General features: G+C 44.3%; 1 protein-coding gene across 1 annotated transcript in view; it reads right to left on the bottom strand.

The window, feature by feature from the left end:
- LOC121555128 (contactin-associated protein-like 5) overlaps window positions 1-26,524 on the bottom strand; it is a 124,890-nt gene that overhangs the window by 13,421 nt on the left and 84,945 nt on the right. The window contains exons 5-15 of the mRNA XM_045212056.1: window positions 21,798-22,001; window positions 20,796-20,980; window positions 20,462-20,605; window positions 19,113-19,380; window positions 18,111-18,254; window positions 17,779-17,947; window positions 14,511-14,617; window positions 6,915-7,034; window positions 5,059-5,259; window positions 2,327-2,483; window positions 69-196 (exon numbers count right to left, since the gene is read on the bottom strand). Coding sequence (XP_045067991.1) covers window positions 69-196; window positions 2,327-2,483; window positions 5,059-5,259; window positions 6,915-7,034; window positions 14,511-14,617; window positions 17,779-17,947; window positions 18,111-18,254; window positions 19,113-19,380; window positions 20,462-20,605; window positions 20,796-20,980; window positions 21,798-22,001 — 1,827 coding nt within the window. The remainder of the gene's footprint in view (window positions 1-68; window positions 197-2,326; window positions 2,484-5,058; window positions 5,260-6,914; window positions 7,035-14,510; window positions 14,618-17,778; window positions 17,948-18,110; window positions 18,255-19,112; window positions 19,381-20,461; window positions 20,606-20,795; window positions 20,981-21,797; window positions 22,002-26,524) is intronic.

Here is a 26,524-nt window from a genome sequence, read left to right as displayed (position 1 = left end):
AAAGCAAGGATGTTCAAAAGGGACCATATGTAAGATAAACATTTTACAAAATAGAACAGTTCACCTACTGTCGCCATAACAACGCAGCGGGCCGATTCTGTAGAGCGCCTCAGAGCCGGTTCTGTTGGTGTCTCCAATCACGATCTCACTCACTGGTAAGTGCTCTTTGTAGGAAAGGACTCCTGTGTCATTAGCCCTGCAATAAACAGAGAGAGAGAAGCCTCTTAATTTCACTACAGATAAACTAATCCAATCCTTAATCAGCATTGCCTGAAACTTTAGAGTAAACACTATAAAGATGGAGCAATCGATCAAGGTCTGGACGGGTGCCTCAGGAGATATGCAAATTACGTTTCCCAAATGCAGAAGTACATGGGGAAACACTGGGTGAGAATAAACGTTCAAAATAAAAATAATGCTCGCAACGGAATTCAAGTTCAAAACAACAGTTGAATTGTGATGAAGATATCCCTGTATTAAAAGTTCTATATGGAAAGAAAGTAATGCACCAAAAACATTTTTATAATGATCAAAAGACAAACCCATTGGCTCGTACAGCCTTGATATTGATCAATGAACAGCCCAGTACAGTGGCTTGTGAAAGTATTCACCCCTCTTGGCATTTTTCCTATTTTGTTGCCTTACAACCTGGAATTAAAATGGATTTTTGGAGTGTTTGTATCATTTGATTTACACAATATGCTTACCACTTTGAAGATTCAAAATATTTTTTATTGTGAAACAAACAAAAAATAAGACAAAAAAACAGAAAACTTGAGCGTGCATAACTATTCACCCCCCCAGTCAATACTTTGTAGAGCCACCTTTAGCAGCAATTACAGCTGCAAGTCTCTTGGGGTATGTCTCTATAAGCTTGGCACATCTAGCCACTGGGAATTTTGCCCATTCTTCAACGCAAAACTGCTCCAGCTCCTTCAAGTTGGATGGGTTTCGCTGGTGTACAGCAATCTTTAAGTCATACCACAGATTCTCAATTGGATTGAGGTCTGGGCTTTGACTAGGCCATTCCAATACATTTAAATGTTTCCCCTTAAACCACTCGAGTGTTGCTTTAGCAGTATTCTTAGGGTCATTGTCCTGCTGGAAGGTGAACCTCCGTCCCAGTCTCAAATCTCTGGAAGACTGAAACAGGTTTCCCTCAAGAATTTCCCTGTATTTAGCACCATCTATCATTCCTTCAATTCTGACCAGTTTCCCAGTTGATGCCGATGAAAAACATCCCCACAGCATGATGCTGCCACCACCATGCTTCACTGTGGGGATGGTGTTCTCGGGGTGATGAGAGGTGTTGGGTTTGCACCAGACATAGCGTTTTCCTTGATGGCCAAAAAGCTCAATTTCTGTCTCATCTGACCAGAGTACCTTCTTCCATATGTTTTTTGAGTCTCTCACATGCATTTTGGCGAACACCAAACATGTTTGCTTATTTTTTTCTTTAAGCAATGGATTTTTTCTGGCCACTCTTCTGTAATGCCCAGCTCTGTTGAGTGTACGGCTTAAAGTGGTCCCATGGACAGATACTCCAATCTCTGCTGTGGAGCTTTGCAGCTCCTTCAAGGTTATCTTTGGTATCTTTGTTGCCTCTGATTAATGCCCTCCTTGCCTGGTCTGTGAATTTGGGTGGGCGGCCCTCTCTTGGCAGGTTTGTTGTGGTGCCATATTCTTTCCATTTTTTAATAATGGATTTAATGGTGCTCCGTTGTTCAAAGTTTCTAATATTTTTTTATAACCCTGATCTGTACTTCTCCACAACTTTGTCCCTGACCTGTTTGGAGAGCTCCTTGGTCTTCATGGTGCCGCTTGCTTGGTGGTGCCCCTTGCTTAGTGGTGTTGCAGACTCTGGGGCCTTTCAGAACAGGTGTATATATACTGAGATCATGTGACAGATCATGTGACACTTATGTGATACTTTCTTTAAAGTCTCACTGCCTCCTTCTCACAAATGATCCCAAAAATATAAAAATTAAATAAAGTTGGTTCAACACAGTGGCGGGTCATTTTGACCCTAGGACAACGGGAGGGTTAACTAATTATGTGACTTCTGAAGGTAATTGGTTGCACCAGATCTTATTTAGGGGCTTCATAGCAAAGGGGGAGAATACATATGCACACACCACTTTTCCGTTATTTATTTTTTAGACTTTTTTGAATTTGGACAATTTTGTGTATGTCCATTACATGCAATCCAAATAAAAATAGATTTAAATGACAGGTTGTAATGCAACAAAATAGGAAAAACGCCAAGGGGGATGAATAATTTTGCAAGGCACTGTAGATACACAGAGAGACATATTTGCCTTGTTACCATGAGTCTGTGTCAGCATCACAGTTGCAGAAGTAGTTCATGTCCATGCAGTTGTCCTCCATGCTGCAGGAGCACTGCTGAACCCCCGGCAGGAAGCCTCCCCAGTAGGTCCGTCTCTCTCCACCCTGGTCCACCCACCAGGACAGGGGGCTGCCATCTGCAGCAAAGCACAACATTAACAGTAAATAGAAAATATAAAACCAACAGGAAAAGTTTCACAGTAGCTAGTTACATAGTCAGTTTAACCGTATAACTGGCTCAAATTGACACTGAACTGGTCAGACGCTTAGAAAACACAGCACCATTTTTAAAATAATATTATTGGAATATATGATGTAATCCATATTCAAAGATAACATTTCCCCCTGCTGGTCAGTGAGACATTAGGGACCTGCTAATAGTCCAGGGGTCATTCCTGCAGTATGGCTTTCTGCACTGTGACTGTGATTATAGCCCTGGGCATCTTTTGGCATCCCATGGCATTGTGTCAATGAGCCCTCAGTGATGCCAGTCAGGCAGGCAAGGCTAATTTCCTGGAGCATCTGTAAGTGGCCCTGCTACAGTCTTCTGTCCCACATCATGACTCTGCCTGAGAGACACTACAGGCCTGCAGGAAGCAGCCTCTCAGCTCTCAGCACAGATATAGGCTTCTATCAACACAACATGACTCTGCCTGAGAGACACTACAGGCCTGCAGGAAGCAGCCTCTCAGCTCTCAGCACAGATATAGGCTTCTATCAACACAACATGACTCTGCCTGAGAGACACTACAGGCCTGCAGGAAGCAGCCTCTCAGCTCTCAGCACAGATATAGGCTTCTATCAACACAACATGACTCTGCCTGAGAGACACTACAGGCCTGCAGGAAGCAGCCTCTCAGCTCTCAGCACAGATATAGGCTTCTATCAACACAACATGACTCTGCCTGAGAGACACTACAGGCCTGCAGGAAGCAGCCTCTCAGCTCTCAGCATAGATATAGGCTTCTATCAACACAACATGACTCTGCCTGAGAGACACTACAGGCCTGCAGGAAGCAGCCTCTCAGCTCTCAGCACAGATATAGGCTTCTATCAACACAACATGACTCTGCCTGAGAGACACTTCAGGCCTGCAGGAAGCAGCCTCTCAGCTCTCAGCATAGATATAGGCTTCTATCAACACAACATGACTCTGCCTGAGAGACACTTCAGGCCTGCAGGAAGCAGCCTCTCAGCTCTCAGCATAGATATAGGCTTCTATCAACACAACATGACTCTGCCTGAGAGACACTACAGGCCTGCAGGAAGCAGCCTCTCAGCTCTCAGCACAGATATAGGCTTCTATCAACACAACATGACTCTGCCTGAGAGACACTACAGGCCTGCAGGAAGCAGCCTCTCAGCTCTCAGCACAGATATAGGCTTCTATCAACACAACATGACTCTGCCTGAGAGACACTACAGGCCTGCAGGAAGCAGCCTCTCAGCTCTCAGCATAGATATAGGCTTCTATCAACACAACATGACTCTGCCTGAGAGACACTACAGGCCTGCAGGAAGCAGCCTCTCAGCTCTCAGCATAGATATAGGCTTCTATCAACACAACATGACTCTGCCTGAGAGACACTACAGGCCTGCAGGAAGCAGCCTCTCAGCTCTCAGCACAGATATAGGCTTCTATCAACACAACATGACTCTGCCTGAGAGACACTACAGGCCTGCAGGAAGCAGCCTCTCAGCTCTCAGCACAGATATAGGCTTCTATCAACACAACATGACTCTGCCTGAGAGACACTTCAGGCCTGCAGGAAGCAGCCTCTCAGCTCTCAGCATAGATATAGGCTTCTATCAACACATCTGCATTGTGTTACATGACATTACATTTCAAACCCGCATACATTACAGATGCCCTCTCATGGAACTCACTTTTCCATTAATGATTGCAGGTTACACATTCATGACGGTGTGATGTATGAGTTCACAAAAATACAGTTTTTAATCATTCACATTTACATAAATCCATTTGCCAAACTGGTCTAATAGTAAACAATTATTGATCGCTATATTTATTGAACAGCTAAGTAACATGGTGTGTATGACAGAGGGGCTGAACATAATTGACCTTCTATAGAAAATATATGTGTTGAAGCACGGCAGCCAGCAGAAAACAACCTACGTTATTCGTGTTCCATCTGACACTGTTCATATATAGCCCATGAAATAATAATATGCCATTTAGCAGACGCTTTTATCCAAAGCGACTTACAGTCATGTGTGCATAAATTTTTTCGTATGGGTGGTCCCGGGGATCGAACCCACTACCCTGGCGTTACAAGCGCCATGCTCTACCAATTGAGCTACAGAGGACCACAATGACTTGTTTCCTGTCTCTTTTTGATCCACTGTGATAATTAACTTGTTTGTTTGCGCACACATGACAGCTGGGGAATCAGGGAATTCAGGAGTTTATGAATGTTTCATGATTTAGGAGCAAATGTGGGATGCTTGGGAGACCGTTTGCTCTCAAAGCAATTGAAGATTGATGCTCAGAGACATGCTGGGCGGTAGCCTTTCAAGTTATTGCAAGATAATGGGATCAATGTTTGAGGATGGAGCTTATATTCACACGCTCAGGTCAGACTCAGGTTCATTCTCAGAATACTAACCAGTCATATTACGGAACAGGTCCGTCTGGGAACATGTCTAAATTTGACTTCATAAGGTGAACAGGATGCTATCGACCCAACTCACCTCTGGTGTTGAAGAGGCGGGACTTCCTGCAGCCGTACAGAACTTCCTGTTGACATTGCTCTGACCCGGCCACGAGGGCCATCAGTTGTTCAGGTGAGGCGCTGTAGTTAAACTTCATAACGTAGGGCTTCTGTAGTGTAGAACCCTGGACCCTGACTGGATCTGTGCTGTTGTGGGTCACTACTGTCCACACCTTGTTCTCTACAACACAACATGGAACAAAACACAAAGTCAAACCTGAAGACATTTTGACCTGTAACATGCTGTACACGATGTGCAGAGCTGGTTGGTTGTGTCATATTTAACCTTTTGATTATAAAACCTTGGATATATTCACAAGCTTTGACTTAGTACAAGCTAACATCCAAATAAACATGTTGAATTAATGATTACATTTATTAAAAAAGGGCTTCCTGCATGTACAGTAATCCACAGTCAAACATAAGATTTCCTGTAGGCTCTCTAACCAAGGGTGAATAGTTTGCATGATTAATTGAGGTGAGGACTCCAATTCATTACCATCCCCACATTTTATGTATTATGGGGGATTTGGTGTTTACCTTGCCTGAGAGAAAATCCTCTTCCACTTTGTGATTATTCACATCCCAGGTTGTCAAGCTGAGAGTTATTTACATCTCTAATGGATTCTTTAATTGAGGTCAACCTGAGGCAACTCAATGCAAAATGATTAGGATTTGTGGCGGGGAAAAGAGGCAAACACATTGTGATCCTGAGCCAGACTATCAACAGGCAGCAGCCAGCCAGCCAGCCAGCACGCCAGCCAGCCAGCCAGCACGCCAGCCAGCCAGCCAGCCAGCCAGCCAGCCAGCCAGCCAGCCAGCCAGCCAGCCAGCCACCAAGCCAGCCAGCCAGCCAGCCAGCCAGCCACCCCCCCAGCCAGCCAGTCAGCCAGCCAGTCAGCCAGCCAGCCACCCCCCCAGCCAGCCACCCAGCCACCCAGTCAGCCAGCCAGCCAGCCAGCCAGCCAGCCAGCCACCCAGCAACCCACCCACCCAGCCTGCCAGCCTGCCTGCCAGCCTGCCAGCCTGCCAGCCTGCCAGCCAGCCACCCGCCCAGCCACCCACCCAGCCAGCCGCCCACCCGCCCAGCCTCCCGCCCAGCCACCCACCCAGCCAGCCAGCCGCCCACCCGCCTAGCCAACCAGCCAGCCACTCACCCAGCCACTCACCCAGCCAGCCAGCCACCCAACAACCCACCCACCTATCCACACGCCCAGCCACCCAGCCACCCACCCACCCACCCTGCCACCCACCCAACCACCCACCCAGCCACCCACCCAACCACCCACCCAGCCAGTCAGCCAGCCAGCCAGCCAGCCAGCCAACCAGCCATCCACCTCCGTAATGACTTAAATGTTGCATTAACCTCCGGAAAGTTCATGACAGCAAGTGATGGATATTGTCATGAGTGTCAGCATCGAGGCATCAAGCTCTCATTCCTTTACTCTGTCTGTGAAAAGTCTAAATCCCTGAAGACATGAGACACAGACTTGAATCAGAGCCCTGGTATTTTTTATGTGCATTCACTTTAGTTTTTGTGTAATTTTGCGCACTTTTACACAAATAATGTCTTATTTACAGCAGAGATTTACCCAAATCTTTATTTGAAGCTCTCATTGTAACCAAAGGGCGAGTCCATATCGAGTAACCCTAATGATTTTCCACTTGATAGCTTGGCTGTCAATTGTGCTGTGGGTCAAAGCAATGTGATCTGTCAGTGACTGAATCAGATATTGTTTACCAAGACTCTCCTATGACATGAACTTAGAGGTATTGTGGGATTCAGGGGATTGCAGAGAGGTGATGACAGGGCTGGGGTCCCCAGTGGCAGCTCACCTGTCATGTTGCAGTAGACCTGTGTGGGCGCCAGAGGACCACTGCCATCTGGATCAATGGAGAAGTAGCCTGAGGAGCTGCCAGTCAGCCGGTAGGCCTCACATGATGCCTCATAGATGGCTACAGAGGAACAGAAGCCTCATAGATGGCTACAGAGGAACACAGGGATACATACCTAGATGGCTACAGAGGAACACAGGGATACATGATGCCTCATAGATGGCTACAGAGGAACACAGGGATACATCATGCCTCATAGATGGCTACAGAGGAACACAGGGATACATGATGCCTCGTAGATGGCTACAGAGGAACACAGGGATACATCATGCCTCATAGATGGCTACAGAGGAACACAGGGATACATCATGCCTCATAGATGGCTACAGAGGAACACAGGGATACATGATGCCTCATAGATGGCTACAGAGGAACACAGGGATACATCATGCCTCATAGATGGCTACAGAGGAACACAGGGATACATCATGCCTCATAGATGGCTACAGAGGAACACAGGGATACATCATGCCTCATAGATGGCTACAGAGGAACACAGGGATACATCATGCCTCATAGATGGCTACAGAGGAACATAGGGATACATCATGCCTCATAGATGGCTACAGAGGAACACAGGGATACATCATGCCTCATAGATGGCTACAGAGGAACACAGGGATACATCATGCCTCATAGATGGCTACAGAGGAGCACAGGGATACATCATGCCTCATAGATGGCTACAGAGGAACACAGGGATAGATCATGCTCTCAAATGTCTGACAGAAATTTGGTGAGAAAGTTGAAAAACTATTGTATTGGGTAGCATGTAACATAATTGCAAAGTGGCTGGCAAATTTGCAATAGTCCTGAGTGGTTATTAGTTGCGAGACTCAAAAACACAGACATCTACCTTTAGAAAATATGAATATAATATATGGTACATTAATATACACTACCCTTCAAAAGTTTGGGGTCACTTAGAAATATCCTTGTTTTCCATGAAAACATACATGAAATGAGTTTGAATAGGAAATATAGCAAAATGCATAGTGAATGTAGTCATTGACAAGGTTAGAAATAATGATTTTTAATTGAAATAATAATTGTGTCCTGCATTCTAGTTGTGAATTTGTTGAGGTAATCTGAAGAGATTTCACCCCATGCTTCCTGAAGCACCTCCCACAAGTTGGATTGGCTTGATGGGCACTTCTTACGGTCAAGCTGCTCCCACAACAGCTCAATAGGGTTGAGATCCGGTGACTGTGCTAACCACTCCATTATAGACAGAATACCAGCTGACTGCTTCTTCCCTAAATAGTTACTGCATAGTTTGGAGCTGTGCTTTGGGTCATTGTCCTGTTGTAGGAGGAAATTGGCTCGAATCAAGCGCCGTCCACAGGGTATGGCATGGCTTTGCAAAATGGAGTGATAGCCTTCCTTCTTCAAGATCCCTTTTACCCTGTACAAATCTCCCACTTTACCACCCCCAAAACACCCCCAGACCATCACATTGCCTCCACCATGCATGACAGATGGCATCAAGCACTCCTCCAGCATCTTTTCATTTGGTCTGAGTCTCACAAATGTTCTTCTTTGTGATCTGAACACCTCAAACTTTGATTTGTCTGTCCATAACACTTTTTTCCAATCTTCTTCTGTCCAGTGTCTGTGTTCTTTTGCCCATCTTAATCTTTTCTTTTTATTGGCCAGTCTGACATATGGCTTTTTCTTTGCAACTCTGCCTAGAAGGTCAGCATCCCGGAGTCACCTCTTCACTGTTGACGTTGAGACTGGTGTTTTGCGGGTACTATTTAATGAAGCTGCCAGTTGAGGAGGACCTGTGAGGCGTCTGTTTCTCAAACTAGACACTCTAATGTATTTGTCCTCTTTCTCAGTTGTGCACCGGGGCCTCCCACTCCTCTTTCTATTCTGGTTAGAGCCAGTTTGCTCTGTTCTGTGAAGGGAGTAGTACACAGCGTTGTACGAGAACTTCAGTTTCTTGGCAATTTCTCGCATGGAATAGCCTTCTTTTCTCAGAACAAGAATAGACTGACGAGTTTCAGAAGAAAGTTATTTGTTTCTGGCCATTTTGAGCCTGTAATCGAGCCCACAATTGCTGATGCTCCAGATACTCAACTAGTCTCAAGAAGGCCAGTTTTTATGCTTCTTTAATCAGCACAACAGTTTTCAGCTGTGCTAACATAATTGCAAAAATATTTTCTAATGATCAATTAACCTTTTAAAATGATAAACTTGGATTAGCAAACACAACGTGCCATTGGAACACAGGACTGATGGTTGCTGATAATGGGCCTCTGTACACCTACAGTGAGGGAAAAAAGTATTTGATCCCCTGCTGATTTTGTACGTTTGCCCACTGACAAAGACATGATCAGTCTATAATTTTAATGGTAGGGTTATTTCAACAGTGAGAGACAGAATAACAACAACAAAAATCCTGAAAACACATGTCAAAAATGTTATAAATTGATTTGCATTTTAATGAGGGAAATAAGTATTTGACCCCTCTGCAAAACATGACTTAGTACTTGGTGGCAAAACCCTTGTTGGCAATCACAGAGGTCAGACGTTTCTTGTAGTTGGCCACCAGGTTTGCACACATCTCAGGAGGGATTTTGTTCCACTCCTCTTTGCAGATCTTCTGCAAGTCATTAAGGTTTCGAGGCAACTCGAACCTTCAGCTCCCTCCACAGATTTCCTATGGGATTAGGTCTTGAGACTGGCTAGGCCACTCCAGGACCTTAATGTGCTTATTCTTGAGCCACTCCTTTGATGCCTTGGCTGTGTGTTTTGGGTCATTGTCATGCTGGAATACCCATCCACGACCCATTTTCAATGCCCTGGCTGAGGGAAGGAGGTTCTCAACCAAGATTTGACGGTACATGGCCCCGTCCATCGTCCCTTTGATGCGGTGAAGTTGTCCTGTCCCCTTAGCAGAAAAACACCCCCAAAGCATGATGTTTCCACCTCCATGTTTGACGGTGGGGATGGTGTTCTTGGGGTCATAGGCAGCATTCCTCCTCCTCCAAACACGGCGAGTTGAGTTGAGAGACCTGAGCCCTAGGACCATACGTCGGGACTACCGGCCGTGGTGACTCCTTGCTGTCCCCAGTCCGCCTGGCCTTGCTGCTATTCCAGTTTCAACTGTTCTGCCTGCGGTTATGGAACCCCTACCTGTCCCAGAACTGCTGTTTTCAACTCTTAATGATCGGCTATGAAAAGCCAACTGAGATTTATTCCTGATTATTATTTGACCATGCTTGTCACTTATGAACATTTTTGAACATCTTGGCATGGTTCTGTTATAATCTTCACCCGGCACAGCCAGAAGAGGACTGGCCACCCCTCATAGCCTGGTTCCTCTCTAGGTTTCTTCCTAGGTTTTCGCCTTTCTAGGGAGTTTTTCCTAGCCACCGTGCTTCTACACCTGCATTACTAGCTGTTTGGGGTTTTAGGCTGGGTTTCTGTACAGCACTTCGAGATATTAGCTGATGTAAGAAGGGCTATATAAAATAAAATTGATTGAAAAAATTGATTGATGCCAAAGAGCTCGGTTTTGGTCTCATCTGACCACAACACTTTCACCAAGTTCTCCTCTGAATCATTCAGATGTTTACTGGCAAACTTCCGACGGGCCTGTATATGTGCTTTCTTGAGCAGGGGGACCTTGCGGGCGCTCCAGGATTTCAGTCCTTCACGGCGTAGTGTGTTACCAATTGTTTTCTTGGTGACTATGGTCCCAGCTGCCTTGAGATAATGGACAAGATCCTCCCGTGTAGTTCTGGGCTGATTCCTCACCGTTCTCATGATCATTGCAACTCCACAAGGTGAGATCTTGCATGGAGCCCCAGGCCGAGGGAGATTGACAGTTATTTTGTGTTTCTTCCATTTGCGAATAATCGCACCAACTGTTGTCACCTTCTCACCAAGCTGCTTGGCGATGGTCTTGTAGCCCATTCCAGCGTTGTGTAGGTCTACAATCTTGTCCCTGACATCCTTGGAGAGCTCTTTGGTCTTGGCCATGGTGGAGAGTTTGGAATCTGATTGATTGATTGCTTCTGTGGACAGGTGTCTTTCATACAGGTAACACGCTGAGATTAGGAGCACTCCCTTTAAGAGTGTGCTCCTAATCTCAGCTCGTTACCTGTATAAAAGACACCTGGGAACCAGAAATCTTTCTGATTGAGAGGGGGTCAAATACTTATTTCCCTCATTAAAATGCAAATCAATTTATAACATTTTTGACATGCGTTTTTCTGGATTTTTTTGTTGTTATTCTGTCTCTCACTGTTCAAATAAACCTACCATTAAAATTATAGACTGATCATTTCTTTGTCAGTGGGCAAACGTACAAAATCAGCAGGGGATCAAATACTTTTTTCCCTCACTGTATGTAGATATTCCATAAAAAATCAGCCGTTTCCAGCTACAATAGCCATTTACAACATTGACAATGTTATTTTAAATGGACAAAAAATTTGCTTTTCTTTCGAAAACAAGGACATTTCTAAGTGACCCCAAACTCTTGAACGGTAGTGTACATGCTTTATACATGCTTTATATGAACCTACACATCCAAGTATAACTGACCAACTTGTGAAAGACAAGCATAGTAATTTTGAATTCCTTAAAGTGAGTGTGGAAGAGGTGAACATAAGTATTCTTGTCTATCAACAATAACAAGCCACCGGGGTCTGACAATCTGGAGGAAAATAGCGGACGATATTGCCACTCCTATTTGCCATCTCTTCAAACTAAGCCTACAGGAAAGAGTGTGCCCTTAGGCCTGGAGGTAAGCAAAAGTCATTCCGCTACCCAAGAACAACAAAGCACCCTTTACTGGCTCAAACAGCCAAACAGTCAGCCTGTTACCAACCCTTAGTAAACTTTTGGGAAAAAATGTGTTTTATCAGATACAATGCTATTTCACATTAAACAAATTAACAAGAGATTTTATGCACATTTATAGGAAAGGGCATTCAACATGTATGCCGCTTACACAAATGACTGATGATTGGCTGAGAGAAATTGATAATAAAGATATTGTGGGAGCTGTTTTGTTAGACTTCAGTGCAGCTTTTGACATTATCAATCATAATCTGCTGCTGGAAAAACGTATGTTTTATGGCTTTACTTTCATTTTACATTTACATTTTTAGTCATTTAGCAGATGCTCTTATCCAGAGCGATTTACAGTTAGTGAGTGCATACATTCCCCAGGGCAGCTGTCTAGGCCCCTTACTTTTTTCAATCTTTACTAATGACCTGCCACTGGCTCTGAGTAAAGTATTTGTGTCTATGTATGCTGATGACTCAACACTATACACGTCAGCTACTACAGCAAGTGAAATTACTGCAACACTTAAAGAGCTGCAGTCAGTTTCAGAATGGGTGGTAAGAAATAAGTTAGTGCTAAATATTTCAAAAACTAAAAGCATTGTATTTGGGACAAATCATTCACCTGTACACAGCCCATCTGTAATTAGCCCACCCAACTACCTCATCCCCACATTGTTATTTATTTTGCTCATTTGCACCCCAGTATCTCTATTTGCACATCATCTTCTGGACATCTATCATTCCAGTGTTAATACTTTAAATTGTAATTATTTTGCACTATGGCCTATTTACTGCCTTACCTCAATAACTTACTACATTTTCACACACTGTATATAGATTTTCTATTGTGTTATTGACTGTATGTTTTGTTTTATCCCATGTGTAACTCTGTGTTGTTGTTTTTATCGCACTGCTTTGCTTTATCTTGGCCAGGTCGCAGTTTTAAATGAGAACTTGTTCTCAACTGGCTTACCTGGTTAAATAAAGGGAAAAAAAATGTTACTAAATATTGTTATGAATAATTTGGAAATTGAGCAAGCTGAGGAGACTAAACTGCTTGGAGTAACCCTGGATGGTAAACTGTTATGGTCAAAACATGTTGATACAACGGTAGCTAAGATGGGGAGCTAAGATCTATTCATAATAAAGCGCTACTCTGTCTTCTTAACAATGCTATCAACAGGGCAGGTCCTACAGACCCTAGTTTTGTCGCACCTGGACTACTGTCCAGTCATGTGGTCAGGTGCAACAATGAGGGAGTTAGGAAAATTACAATTGGCCCAGAACAGGGCAGCACGGCTGGCCCTTAAATGTACACGGAGAGCTAACATTAATAATATGCACGTCAATCAACCTGGCTCAAAGTAGAGGAGAGATTGACTTCACCACTATTTGTATTTGTGAGACGTATTGACATGTTGAATGTACCTAGCTGTCGGACACCCATGCATACCCCACAAGACATGCCACCAGAGGTCTCTTCTGTTGTGAAATGTATTGTAATGTTTTTAAAATTGTATAACTGTCTTGATTTTGCTGGACCCCTGGAAGAGTAGCTGCTGCCTCGGCAGGAACTAATGGGGATCCATAATAAACCCCAGGAAGAGTACATGCTTCCTTGGCAGGAACTAATGGGGATCCATAATAAACCCCAGGAAGAGTACCTGCTGCCTTGGCAGGAACTAATGGGGATCCATAATAAACCCCAGGAAGAGTAGCTGCTGTCTTGGCAGGAACTAATGGGGATCCATAATAAACCCCAGGAAGAGTACCTGCTGCCTTGGCAGGAACTAATGGGGATCCATAATAAACCCCAGGAAGAGTAGCTGCTGCCTTTGCAGGAACTAATGGGGATCCATAATAAACCCCAGGAAGAGTACCTACTGCCTTGGCAGGAACTAATGGGGATCCATAATAAACCCCAGGAAGAGTACCTGCTGCCTTGGTAGGAACTAATGGGGATCCATAATAAACCCCAGGAAGAGTACCTACTGCCTTGGCAGGAACTAATGGGGATCCATAATAAACCCCAGGAAGAGTAGCTGCTGCCTTGGTAGGAACTAATGGGGATCCATAGTACATAGCAATACAATTAGACCTGGTCATACTAATGTTGTAGCCTTCCCATATTGCATATGTCATATTGCACACATATGCATAACTAAGAAAAGGTAGCAAGCCAGACACCATTATGCATATAAAGAGTATGTTTGAAGTAAGTGGGGACATTTTCAATCATGTGGTGCACATTCATATCAAGGTACACTGCATCCGCTGGCGAACAAACAAGGAATCAGTATTCAGGGGCAGAGGGTTCTGGGAGCGCTCAGTGGTGAATATCAAAAAGGGAGTTTGTACATGTCTGGAGACGACAGATGGGAGGAGAAACGTCCATGTGTCAGACTGAGGATCTGGATGTACAACTAACAGGGTTTACCTGAGACCCAGGTAGTTAAGCCAGGCAGAATACCAGGGGACTGATCACTACAGGTTCACTCTGGCTTTCAACCATCTCATGTTGTTACCCACCCCTTTGAATGACGCTTTATAACGAGGGCAGCACATGGATAACAGCTCTATGTGATTGTGAGATGCATTTAAATATTGTGCATATCCTGTGCATGGTGTGTATTGTGCAGTATCGTCAAGAACAAGTTTGAGAAAGGGGTGGTGTGTGTTACTGTAAGGTATTGTATATGGTGTAGGTAAGAAGAGCAGGCGGTGACTCACAGTTGTGGCAGGTGGCTCCGGTGTATCCTGTCCCAGAGCAGTCGCAGTAGAAGCTGCTCCAGGACTGGGAACACTGCCCTCCATGTTCACAGAAGTTGGGCAGACATCTGGAGACAGGCAACAGCAAAAATATACATTATGTTACCATGTACACTACCAGTCAAAAGTTTGGACACACCTACTCATTCAAGGGTTTTTCTTTATTTTTACTATTTTTGTACATTGTAGAATAATAGTGAAGACATCAAAACTATGAAATAACACATATGGAATCCAGTAGTAACCCAGAAAAGTGTTAAACAAATTATTCAAATAGCCACCCTTTGCCTTGATGACAGCTTTGCACACTCTTGGCATTCTCTCAACCAGCTTCATGATGTAATCACCTGGAATGCATTTCAATTGACAGGTGTGCCTTCTTAAAAGTTAATTTGTGAAATGTATTTCCTTCATAATGTGTTTGAGCTAATCAGTTGTGTTGTGACAAGGTGGGGGTGGGGGGGGGATACAGAAGATAGCCCTATTTGGTAAAAGACCAAGTCCATATTATGGCAAGAACAGCTCAAATAAGCAAGGAGAAACAACAGCCCATCATTACTTTAAGACATGAAGGTCAGTAAAAATGGAAGATAGCCCTATTTGGTAAAAGACCAAGTCCATATTATGGCAAGAACAGCTCAAATAAGCAAAGAGAAACAACAGCCCATCATTACTTTAAGACATGAAGGTCAGTAAAAATGGAACATTTCAAGAACTTTGAAAGATTCTTCAAGTGCAGTCACAAAAACCATCAAGCACTATGATGAAACTGGATCTCATGAAGACCGCGACAGGAATGGAAGACACAGAGTTACCTCTGCTGCAGATGATAAGTTCATTAGAGTTACCAGCCTCAGAAATTGCAGCCCAAATAAATGCTTCACAGAGTTCAAATCACAAACAACATCAACTGTTCAGAGGGGACTGTGTGAATCAAGCCTTCATGGTCGAATTGCTGCAAAGAAACCACTACTAAAGGACACCAATAAGAAGAACAGACCTGCTTGGGCCAAGAAACAAGAGCAATGGACATTAGACCGGTGGAAATGTGTCATTTGGTCTGGAGTCCAAATTGGAGATTTTTGGTTCCAACCGCCGTGTCTTTGAGGAATCTCATTTGTTTAACTCTTTTTTGGTTACTACATGATTCCATATGTGTTATTTCATAGTTTTGATGTCTTCACTATTATTCTACAATGTAGAAAATAGTACAAATAAAGAAAAACCCTTGAATGAGTAGGTGTGTACAAACTTTTGACTGGTACTGTATATACATATCTATACTATGCATGAGCAAATGCCAGGTTATTCAAAATAAAAATAAAAATTTCAAAAGATTTGATAAGGTAGAAAAACCCCTGCAAATCTGTTTTTACAATCTCAGAGATTGATGTAATATGTATATTATACAAATTGATGTTTGTAATTGATGTAACATATACTAGTTATTTGTTTGAAAGATTATACACTTTTTTTCCCAGTAATAAACACAAACAATCACACAATGAAAAGTCTGAGAAGGATAAAGTGTTGGCAACGAAAGAAATTCAATCAAAGCCCAAACATGTAAGATCTACCAATCCTTTTTGTAATGAAGAGCAAAAACATGGTTTGTCTTTGTGTTGAGGCCTACTATCTTTCATGATCTGGTAAGGACACTCCCTCCCAATACATTTTTCATTTCCTTGTCATTATCAAGGAACGTTCCGACACCCGAGTACTCAAGAGGTGAGACGACACAGTTTATTCATTTTTCTTTTGCCATTGTTTAGTTATGATTTACAAGACCGCTCGGTAAATCCCAAATGAATTGGTACCCTTCCAACTCAGATTGTTGGGGCAACTGGTAAACAAACACAGTCCTGTGCTATTGTGTTTGAAAAAAAGAAACGGCAGCATAATCAAATCAAATCAGAACATGTGTTTATGGGATTTGAACACCCAGCGCTTCACGGATATTCCTCTCATAACCATGCTTTCCTGATTAATAGTCTCTTCCTCAAGCCTCCTTCAGTTTTGCGTATTCGCCCGGCTTTCAAGCACGCATCTATACAAGCACGCATCTACAATTTCATACACTTTAGTCTCTCTCCCATTAATTGCCATGGAGCGGAGTGACCATGGCGTGGGTAAGGTTGCAGGCCATGGTTTCATTACTGTAGAGCTATTTCAATTGTTGTGTTCGCGGCTGCCCTCACAGGTCATGAATTTACAGAAGTGCACACTTGCAAAAACTGTAGTCATGAAGTTTGATTGGACACAGTGAAAAGGAGATTAGCACTCGTAAAGGTTAATCTTCCAATCCTTTAATGAAGCATAGTTCTGGTTGTTACGATTAAATATTTCCAACGGTCTGGTCGCACTAACCTCCCTAAAACAAAGGGTAATATTGCGTGGTAGTGAAATACACAACACATTCTCTCAGCATACTCTTTGTGCATACTCTCAGCATACTCTTTGTGCATACTCTCAGTATACTCTTTGTGCATACTCTCAGCATACTCTTTGTGCATACTCTCAGCATACTCTTTGTGCATACTCTGAGCATCCTCTTTGTGCATACTCTCAGCATACTATTTGTGCATACTCTCAGCATACTCTTTGTGCATACTCTCAGCATACTCTTTGTGCATACTCTCAGCATACTCTTTGTGCATACTCTCAGCATACTCTTTGCGCATACTCTCAGCATACTCTTTGTGCATACTCTCAGCATACTCTTTGTGGAAGGCTCCATGAGAGGTAGCCAATACACAGAGACAGCTGTTTTGTTGTCACCAAGCTTCTCATTCCCACTTTTTACACATTCCATTCGCTTTAACTAACATCAACTAACATTTAATCTGTAATTGTTCCACACACTCCAACAGCATTCTCAGTCTGCGGGTTAGCATAGCAAACAGAACAATCAGGTATAGCTGCGACCTGACATCAGAGGTAGGATTCCCCTCAGGGTGAGTACAAGGAGAAGCACCAACTCCTTTGTTTGTCTTCTCCCTGTAAGTGTTGCAGGTTTCCTCAACTTTGCCATGACATCCATTCAGTGTGTTCTAATCCCACCCATCGTTCCCACAACACGGTGGAGCAATAAGGGACAGAGAGGACGCCACGCGCCACACAGGAAGCAGCTTCTGTCTTAGTTTGTCATCCAAACACACCAACATTTGGGGATTGGAGCGCCACCTTACTTGGTATACAGTCTGCAGAAGCAAAAACCCTAAAGTCTTACCTGTCATGGATGCCACATGTGTCAAACTGCAGCTCCTTGTAGTCTCCTAGTCGTCCTTGGTGCACCAGGTTCAGGTCCATGGGCTGGCTGTTGATGGAGAAGAGACGCATGCACCCCTGGAACGCCAACTTGGGGTTCTCACAGCCTGAGACGTTCAGAGAGGGACAACCTGTGACACAGATTGAAAAACTAAATCATGGTATTTTCATCATCCAGCATTTCCTGCATACATCTTCAGATAATTTATTCAGATGCTGCACCAAGACCTGACCACCAAGACCTGGTCTCATGAGACTGTGATGCAGACAAGAAGACTCATTGTGTGGCCTTACCTCCGAAGTAGAGGCTGTCTCCTGCCTCCATGTGGTCCCCCAGCTCAATGGCTGAGGACGGCTCGTTGTCCAGAGTCATGGTGACCTGGAGACCTCGGGAGCTGAGACTCGCAGAGTGCCACAGTCCATCATTCACTCTGTGACCTGTGGACACAGCGAGGTGTCATTTCTGTGCACGTCACATTTCAATGAGACACTACCAATCTCTATTACAGGCTTATCAAACATCACTCGCAGGTTCTTTCAGGGACTGTTGGGATTGGGATCTCCAACATGGGTAATATTTTAGATTACATTGTTCGTACTAGGCCTACATATTGCAAATCAGAGCCCGTCATTCGCTGTGTAATCTATGGTCACGTGTTACGACATACGACACTGTACTATGACGGGAAGAGGACATGTAAATGAAAATGAATGACTATGTGGTTGGTCAGATTGAAGCTAAATCATTGCCAGAGGACAGAATGTAATGCTGTGACTGTACTGGTGGTTATTGTTGGATGAAACATTGATTTGGCCGTCAGTTCCAGCTTCAAATAGACGTAACAGCAGAATGTGGGATATGAATTTTGATTGTCCTTTATAGGGAAGGTCTTCCAAGCTGTGGCGGTCTTTCTGTGGGTCTCTAATTCCCTCTCTGCCTGCCATCTGCTGAAAGTCTGGGCTCTGCAATCCAACGTAATTCTACAGGTTATTTCTGTCTGACTGCAATCCTGTAGAACTGGCATCCAAAACACAAGATATAAAGGATGGCATTTTATCTCAAGCCATTCAAAGAAGATGAAGTGTCCTCTGACTTTATAGGGGCCAAAAGGTAATAGAAATGATGTAGATGAAATGATGTGCAAAACCAAACACAGACGGTCTCCGCCTGGATGATGAATGAGTTTCTCACTGTCTGCCTGCTTCACTGGAATAAAGAGCCTTTTATACTCTGAGTCCCCATAAACAGAACCACTGATTCCTGGGTCAGCTAGACTAGAGGCTGTTGGCCCTCACCGGTGGAGACCTCTTCTTTCTGCTGGGCTGACATGTGGTGGGTCAGGCGCAGCCGACTGTTGCTGATGTGCAGCTCCAGTCTCTGGGGCTCCAGGGGCAGCCGGGTGGAGAGCAGTAGCCCGTCTGGGTTCCACGTTCTGAACTGGAAACGCACCATGAAGCCCCCCGAAGCAGACGGCATGGCCGGGAGCGACAGGAAGCTGCTGCTGGAGCTCAGGAAGGTAGTGGACACCAGCTGGGGCTCAGAGCACGAAAAGGTCACGTTGCCCTGGAGACACACATGGAACACACAGATAATGGAATTATTTACTCACACCTTCATCAACATGATGAATTCATAATGAATCTCATGTGGGTTTACTGTACTTTTACGGTACCATTCATCTGAGCAGAATGACAAACAGTGGGCTGATAAAGGAAGGTATTTACTGAATATGGTACTCAGATAACTAAATTGCCTGCAAGAACCAAATGATTCCTTGAGAATGCCATATAAAGGTGAATGACTATCTGAAATTCAAAAGGTGCATTACAAGAGGACAACAAATGCAGAAATGTAATATAATATCAAACTATGACATTTCTGAGTTTCTCCCCTCCAATCTAGGTCGGCCGTCAGGTGGGCAAAGAAAGAACACACTAATTCCATGTGGTCCAGAGGCCTTGTGAGGTACATGGAGCAAAAGAGCAGCCATGTCAATTAAGGTCAGCGGCCCATCAATCCCAGAGTCTCAGAGGCAGGGAAGGGCAATCGGCAGCACTTGACTCTCAATGTGATCCATCACCACCAGACTACCACCTCAGGTAGTATTCCACATTGAAATTCCATTACGGATTCCATCATGGCAGTCAGTGAGCAAAATTGGGGCAAAATTGGGACTTGTAAGTAAAGGCCTTTTAACATAGCAATCAGAATTTCAAGGGAAAAAAAAGGTGTCTGTGATGCAATTATGTGGCACTTTGGCTTCTGTCTGATTTGATGGGGGGGGGGGGTCTATTCATGGGTTTAGAATGAATGCCATAATAGTGAGGGGCAGATAGAACTAAATGGTACAGAGAATATAGATTGGTTTTCTCACTCAATGTTTTCCTCTACGGACAGTGTCTCTGCCCTGGATCTCTTACAGTTTAAGGAACCATGGAGAAAGCTATGTGACTAACTCAAATACAAATGTGATTAAACGTAGTCGAATCACATTGTAGGCAAACGTGAAATCTCACTGCAACAGTGCAATTAAAACAGTCTGTGAGTTCACAGAGGCCTTGGTTGATTAACTACTTTGTTCCCATACTATTTTAAGGATGTACTAATAATCTATGGTACGGTTGGATGAGAATGGTTGTCTTACCACGCTGTAGATCTGAGGCTTGCGTCGCTTGGCTAGGTCGATGATGTTGATCCCATTGTAGTAGAGGTTCTCCATGCAGCCATGGAAGTTCTTCCTCAGGAAGGTACCAGGCTTACCTGGCAGTGGGATGCCCCCGAAGCTGAGCTATGATGAGGAAAAAGGGTGAAATGTTGACATCATTATTAGAAACGTATACAGTAACTAAGATGAATTCAAAATTGCCACATTTAGTAAGATAACTTGGTTGAACTATTTACTTGGTCTGAAGTGTCTGACTATTCTATAGTATGTGACCTACTGTAAAGGAATATTCTGGATGTTTGGATAGACACACCTCATAGTCCACCTCCAGAGAGTCTCCTTCCCCCTTGGTCCTGAAGTGCTGTGTGTGGGTGTCCACGGTGAGGTTGACCTGCTTGTTGAAGCGCTCGATGAGGACAGAGTGCCAGTGCTGATCGTCCAGAAGACTGCTGAGAGTGACCGCAACACGACCACTGCTGAACCACAGCCTGGTGTCATCTGAAGACAGAGAACAGACAGAGAACAGATAATATGGTTACTTTGATATAGATCCTAAAACAGTACAGTATATTGAGGAAAGAGGAGGTCTGAAAGAATGTGCTCATCAGACATTCCCAAAACGGACTACTAGAACAGTGTTCCCCAGACTCAGCTGTTCACGATGTGGATCTCATGGTTGTTAATATTGAACATTATACAGTTGCCATAGGGACTGTATTGAAAGAAGAGGTGCTCTCATAGGAAGTGCAGACAAGACAGCCATTTAAGAATACTCTTTCCCAGCTCAGCTGCTCACAATATGGATGCTTAACAGTCTGAGTCTATCTTGTAAATGGAGCTCAGGAGCAGTGGTAACTGGAAGAGTATCAGAACACAAACATCCAGTTACCCTCCCAGACTGCTCCTCAGTCTGCTTTGAAATGATTCAAAAGACTCTTCTATCTATAGCCCGAGCCCCTTGTGTCTTCTTAGCCATGACCTCTAACCTCTAACCCCTGACCTATTTGAGCCAAGTTGAGGTACAGGGCCAGTGACTTACCCAGGTTGATGTAGAGGGCCAGCCTGCCCCGGTGTGACTAACTCACCCAGGTTGATGTAGAGGGCCAACCTGCCACGGTGTAACTAACTCACCCAGGTTGAAGTAGAGGGCCAGCCTGCCCCGGTGTGACTAACTCACCCAGGATGAGGTAGAGGGCCAACCTGCCCCGGTGTGACTAACTCACCCAGGTTGAGGTAGAGGGCCAACCTGCCCCGGTGTGACTAACTCACCCAGGTTTATGTAGAGGGCCAGCCTGCCCCGGTGTGACTAACTCACCCAGGTTGAGGTAGAGGGCCAACCTGCCCCGGTGCAGCTCCAGAGTGATGTAGTCGCCCCTCTGACCCTCTCCATGGAGCAGCACCCCCTCAGCCTGGTGGCTCTTGAAGCTCAGCGAGATCACATCCTTCACCGTGCTCATGGACTTCTGGTTAAACCGGTAGAGCAGGGAGCTTCTGCCATCAAAGTCTGCCAAGTCTGACTCTGAAGGCAAACAACAGATAGTTAAATGGTTTGGCATTGGGTTACTTGCTCCCTGTCACTAAGAGCCTATAATATAGCTCTCAGGGCTTCATTCACTACATGACCAAAGGTATATGGACACCTGCTCTTCGAACATCTCATTCCAAAATCATGGGCATTAATATGGAGTTGGTCCCACCTTTACTGCTATAACAGCCTCCACTCTTCTGGGGAGGGTTTCCACTAGATGTTGGATCATTGCTGCGGGGACTTGCTTCCATTCAGCCTCAAGAGCATTAGTGAGGTCAGGAACTGATGTTGGGCGATTAGGCCTGGCTTGCAGTTGGCGTTCCAATTTATCCCAAAGGTGTTCGATGGGGTTGAGGTCAGGGCTCTGTGCAGGCCAGTCAAGTTCTTCCATACTGATCTCGACAAACCATTTCTGTATGGATCTCGCTTTGTGCATGGGGGCATTGTCATGCTGAAACAGGAAAGGGCCTTCCCCAAACTGTTGCCACAAAGTTAGGAGCACATAATCGTCTAGAATGTCATTGTATGCTGTAGCATTAAGATTTCACTTCACTGGAACTAAGGGGCCTAGTCCGAACAATGAAAAACAGCCCCAGACCATTATTCCTCCTCCACCAAACTTTACAGTTGGCACTATACATTGGGGCAGATAGCGTTCTCCTGGCATCCGCCAAATCCAGATTTGTCCGTTGGACTGCCAGATGGTGAAGCGTGATTCATCACTGCAGAGAACACATTTCCACTGCTCCAGAGTCCAATGGCGGCGAGCTTTACACCACTCCAGCCGACGCTTTGCTTTGGTCTTAGGCTTGTGTGTGGCTGCTCGGCCATGGAAACCCATTTCATGAAGCTCCCGATGAACAGTTCTTGTGCTGACTTTGCTTCCAGAGGCAGTTTGGAACTCGGTAGTGAGTGTTGCAACCGAGGACAGACTATTTTTACGCACTACGTGCTTCAGCACTCGGCGGTCCCGTTCTGTGAGCTAGTGTGGCCTATCACTTCGCGACTGAGTCGTTGTTGCTCCTAACCGTTTCCACTTCACAATAACAGTACTTACAGTTGACCGGGAAAGGTGGCATCCTATGATGGTGCCATGTTGAAAGTCACTGAGCTCTTCAGTAAGGCCATTCTACTGCCAATGTTTGTGTATGGAGAATACATGGCTGTGTGCTCAGTTTTATACATCTGTCAGCAACGGGTGTGGCTGAAATGTCCACATACTTTTATATACAGTTGAAGTCGGAAGTTTACATACACTTAGGTTGGAGTCATTAAAACTCGTTTTTCAACCACTCCACAAATTTCTTGTTAACAAACTATAGTTTTGGAAAGTCGGTTAGGACATCTACTTTGTGCATGACACAAGTCATTTTTCCAACAATTGTTTACAGACAGATTATTTCACTTATAATTCACTGTATCACAATTCCACTAAGTCACAATACACTAAGTCGACGGTGCCTTTAAACAGCTTGGAAAAAAATGTCATGGTTTAGAAGCTTCTGATAGGCTAATTAACATAATTTTAGTCAATTGGAGGTGTACCTGTGGATGTATTTCAAGGCCTACCTTCAAACTCAGTGCCTCTTTGCTTGACATCATGGGAAAATCAAAAGAAATCAGCCAAGACCTCAGAATTTTTTTTTGTAGACCTCCACAAGTCTGGTTCATCCTTGAGAGCAATTTCCAAACGCCTGAAGGTACCACGCTAATCTTTACAAACAATAGTACGCAAGTATAAACACCATGGGACCACACAGCCGTCATACTGCTCAGGAAGGAGACGCGTTCTGTCTCCTAGAGATGAACGTACATTTTTGTGAGAAAAGTGCAAATCAATCCCAGAACAACAGCAAAGGACCTTGTGAAGATGCTGGAGGAAACGGATACAAAGGTATCTATATCCACAGTAAAATGAGTCCTATATTGACATAACCTGAAAAGCCGCTCAGCAAGGAAGAAGCCACTGCTCCAAAACTGCCATTAAAAAACCAGACTAAGGTTTGCAACTGCACATGGGGACAAAGATTTTACTTTTTGGAGAAATGTCCTCTGGTCTGATGAACCAAAAGAAGAACTGTTTGGCCATAATGACCATCGTTATGTTTGGAGGAAAAAGGGGGGAAGCTTGCAAGCAGAAGAACACCATCCCAACCGTGAAGCACGGGGGTGGCAGCATCATGCTGTGGGGGTGCTTTGCTGCAGGAGGGACTGTTGCACTTCACAAAATAGATGGCATCATGAGGAAGGAAAATTATGTGGATATATTGAAGCAACATCTCATGACATCAGTCAGGAAGTTAAAGTGGCAGGTAGCTTAGTGGGTGAGAGCGTTGTGCCAGTAACCGAAAGGTCGCTGGTTCTAATCCCCGAGCCGACTAGGAGAAAAATCTGTCGATGTGCCCTTAAGCAAGGCACTTAACCCTTATTGCTGATGTAAGTCGCTCTGGATAAGAGTGTTTGCTAAATGACTAAAATGTAAATGTAAAGCTTGGTTGCAAATGGGTCTTCCAAATGGACAATGACCCCAAGCATACTTCCAAAGTTGTGGCAAAATGGCTTTAGAACAACAAAGTCAAGGTGTTGGAGTGGCCATCACAAAGCCCTGACCTCAATCCTATAGAAAATGTATGGGCAGAACTGAAAAAGCGTGTGTGAGCAAGGAGGCCTACAAACCTGACTCAGTTACACCAACTATGTCAGGAGGAATGGGCCAAAATTCACCCAACTTATTGTGGAAGGCTAGCCGAAACGTTTGAGCCAAGTTAAACAATTTAAAGGCAATGCTACCAAATACTAATTGAGTAAACTTCTGACCCACTGGGAATGTGATGAAAGAAATAAAAGCTGAAATAAATCACTCTCTCTACTATTATTCTGACATTTCACGTTCTTAAAATAAAGTGGGGATCCTAACTGACCTAACACAGGGAATTTTTACTAGGATTAAATGTCAGGAATTTTGAAAAACTGAGTTAAAATTTGTTTTGGCTAAGGTGTATGTAAACTTCTGACTTCAACTGTATATAGTGTACCTGTGAAGGAAATGCTAATGTGTCTCTATCAATGGTAGTATTTAAATGTACACTGAACAAAAATATAAAAGCAACATGTAAAGTATTGGTTCCATGTTTCATGAGCTGAAATAAAATATCCCAGAAATGTTCCATATGCACAAAAAGCTTATTTCTCTCAAATCTTGTGCACATAATTGTTTACATCCCTGTTAGTGAGCATTTCTACTTTGCCAAGATAATCCATCCACTTCACAGGTGTGACATATCAAGAAACTGATTAAACAGCATGATCATTACACAGGTGCACCTTGTGCTGGGGACAATAAAAGGCCACTCTAAAATGTGCAGTTTTGTCAAACAAAACACAATTCCACAGATGTCTCAAGTATTGAGGGAGTGTGCAATTGGCATTCTGACTGCCAGAGAACAGAATGTGAATTTCTCTACCATAAGCTGCCTCCAATGTTGATTTAGAGAATTTGGCAGTTCGTCCAACCGGCCTCACAACCGCAGACCACGTGTATGGCGTTGTGCAGGCGAGCGGTTTGCTGATGTCAACGTTGTGAACAGAGTGCCCCATGGTGGCGGTACAGTTATGGTATGGGCAGGCATAAGCTACAGACAACGAACACAATTGCATTTTATTGATGGCAATTTGAATGCACAGAGATACCGTGTTCGAGATCCTGAGGCCAAGTGTCGTGCCATTCATCCACCACCATCACCTCATGTTTCAGCATGATAATGCACGGCCCCATGTCGCAAGGATCTGTACACAATTCCTGGAAGCTGTAAATGTCCCAGTTCTTCCATGGTCTGCATACTCACGAGACATGTCACCCATTAAGCATGTTTGGGATGCTCTGGATCGACGTGTACGACAGTGTGTTCCAGTTCCAGCCAATATCCATCAACTTCGCATAGCCATTGAAAAGGAGTGGGACAACATTCCACAGGCCACAATCAACAGACTGATCAACTCCATGCGAAAGAGATGTGTTGCGCTGCATGAGGCAAATGGTGGTCACACTAGATACTGACTGGTTTTCTGATCCATGCCCATATCCTTTGTTTTAAGGTACACTACATATACAAAAGTATGTAGACACCCCTTCAAATTAGTGGATCCAGCTATTTCAGCCACACCCGTTGCTGACAGGTGTATAAAATCGAGCACACAGCCATGCAATCTCTATAGACAAACATTGGCAGCAGAATGGCTTTACTGAAGAGCTCAGTGACTTTCAACTTGGCACCGTCATAGGATGCCACCTTTCCAACAAGTCAGTTCGTAAAATGTCTGCCCTGCTAGAGCTGCCCCGGTCAACTGTACGTGCTGTTATTGTGAAGTGGAAATGTCTAGGAGCAACAACGGTTCAGCAGGGAAGTGGTGAGCCACACAAGCTCACAGAAGGGACCGCCGAGTGCTGAAGCGTTTAAAAATAGTCTGTCCTCGGTTGCAACACTCACTACCGAGTTCCAAACTGCCTCTGGATG

Source organism: Coregonus clupeaformis, chromosome 40 (genome assembly GCF_020615455.1).
Source record: "Coregonus clupeaformis isolate EN_2021a chromosome 40, ASM2061545v1, whole genome shotgun sequence".
Taxonomy (NCBI): domain Eukaryota; kingdom Metazoa; phylum Chordata; class Actinopteri; order Salmoniformes; family Salmonidae; genus Coregonus; species Coregonus clupeaformis.
This window is presented reverse-complemented; position numbering and strand designations above follow the sequence as displayed.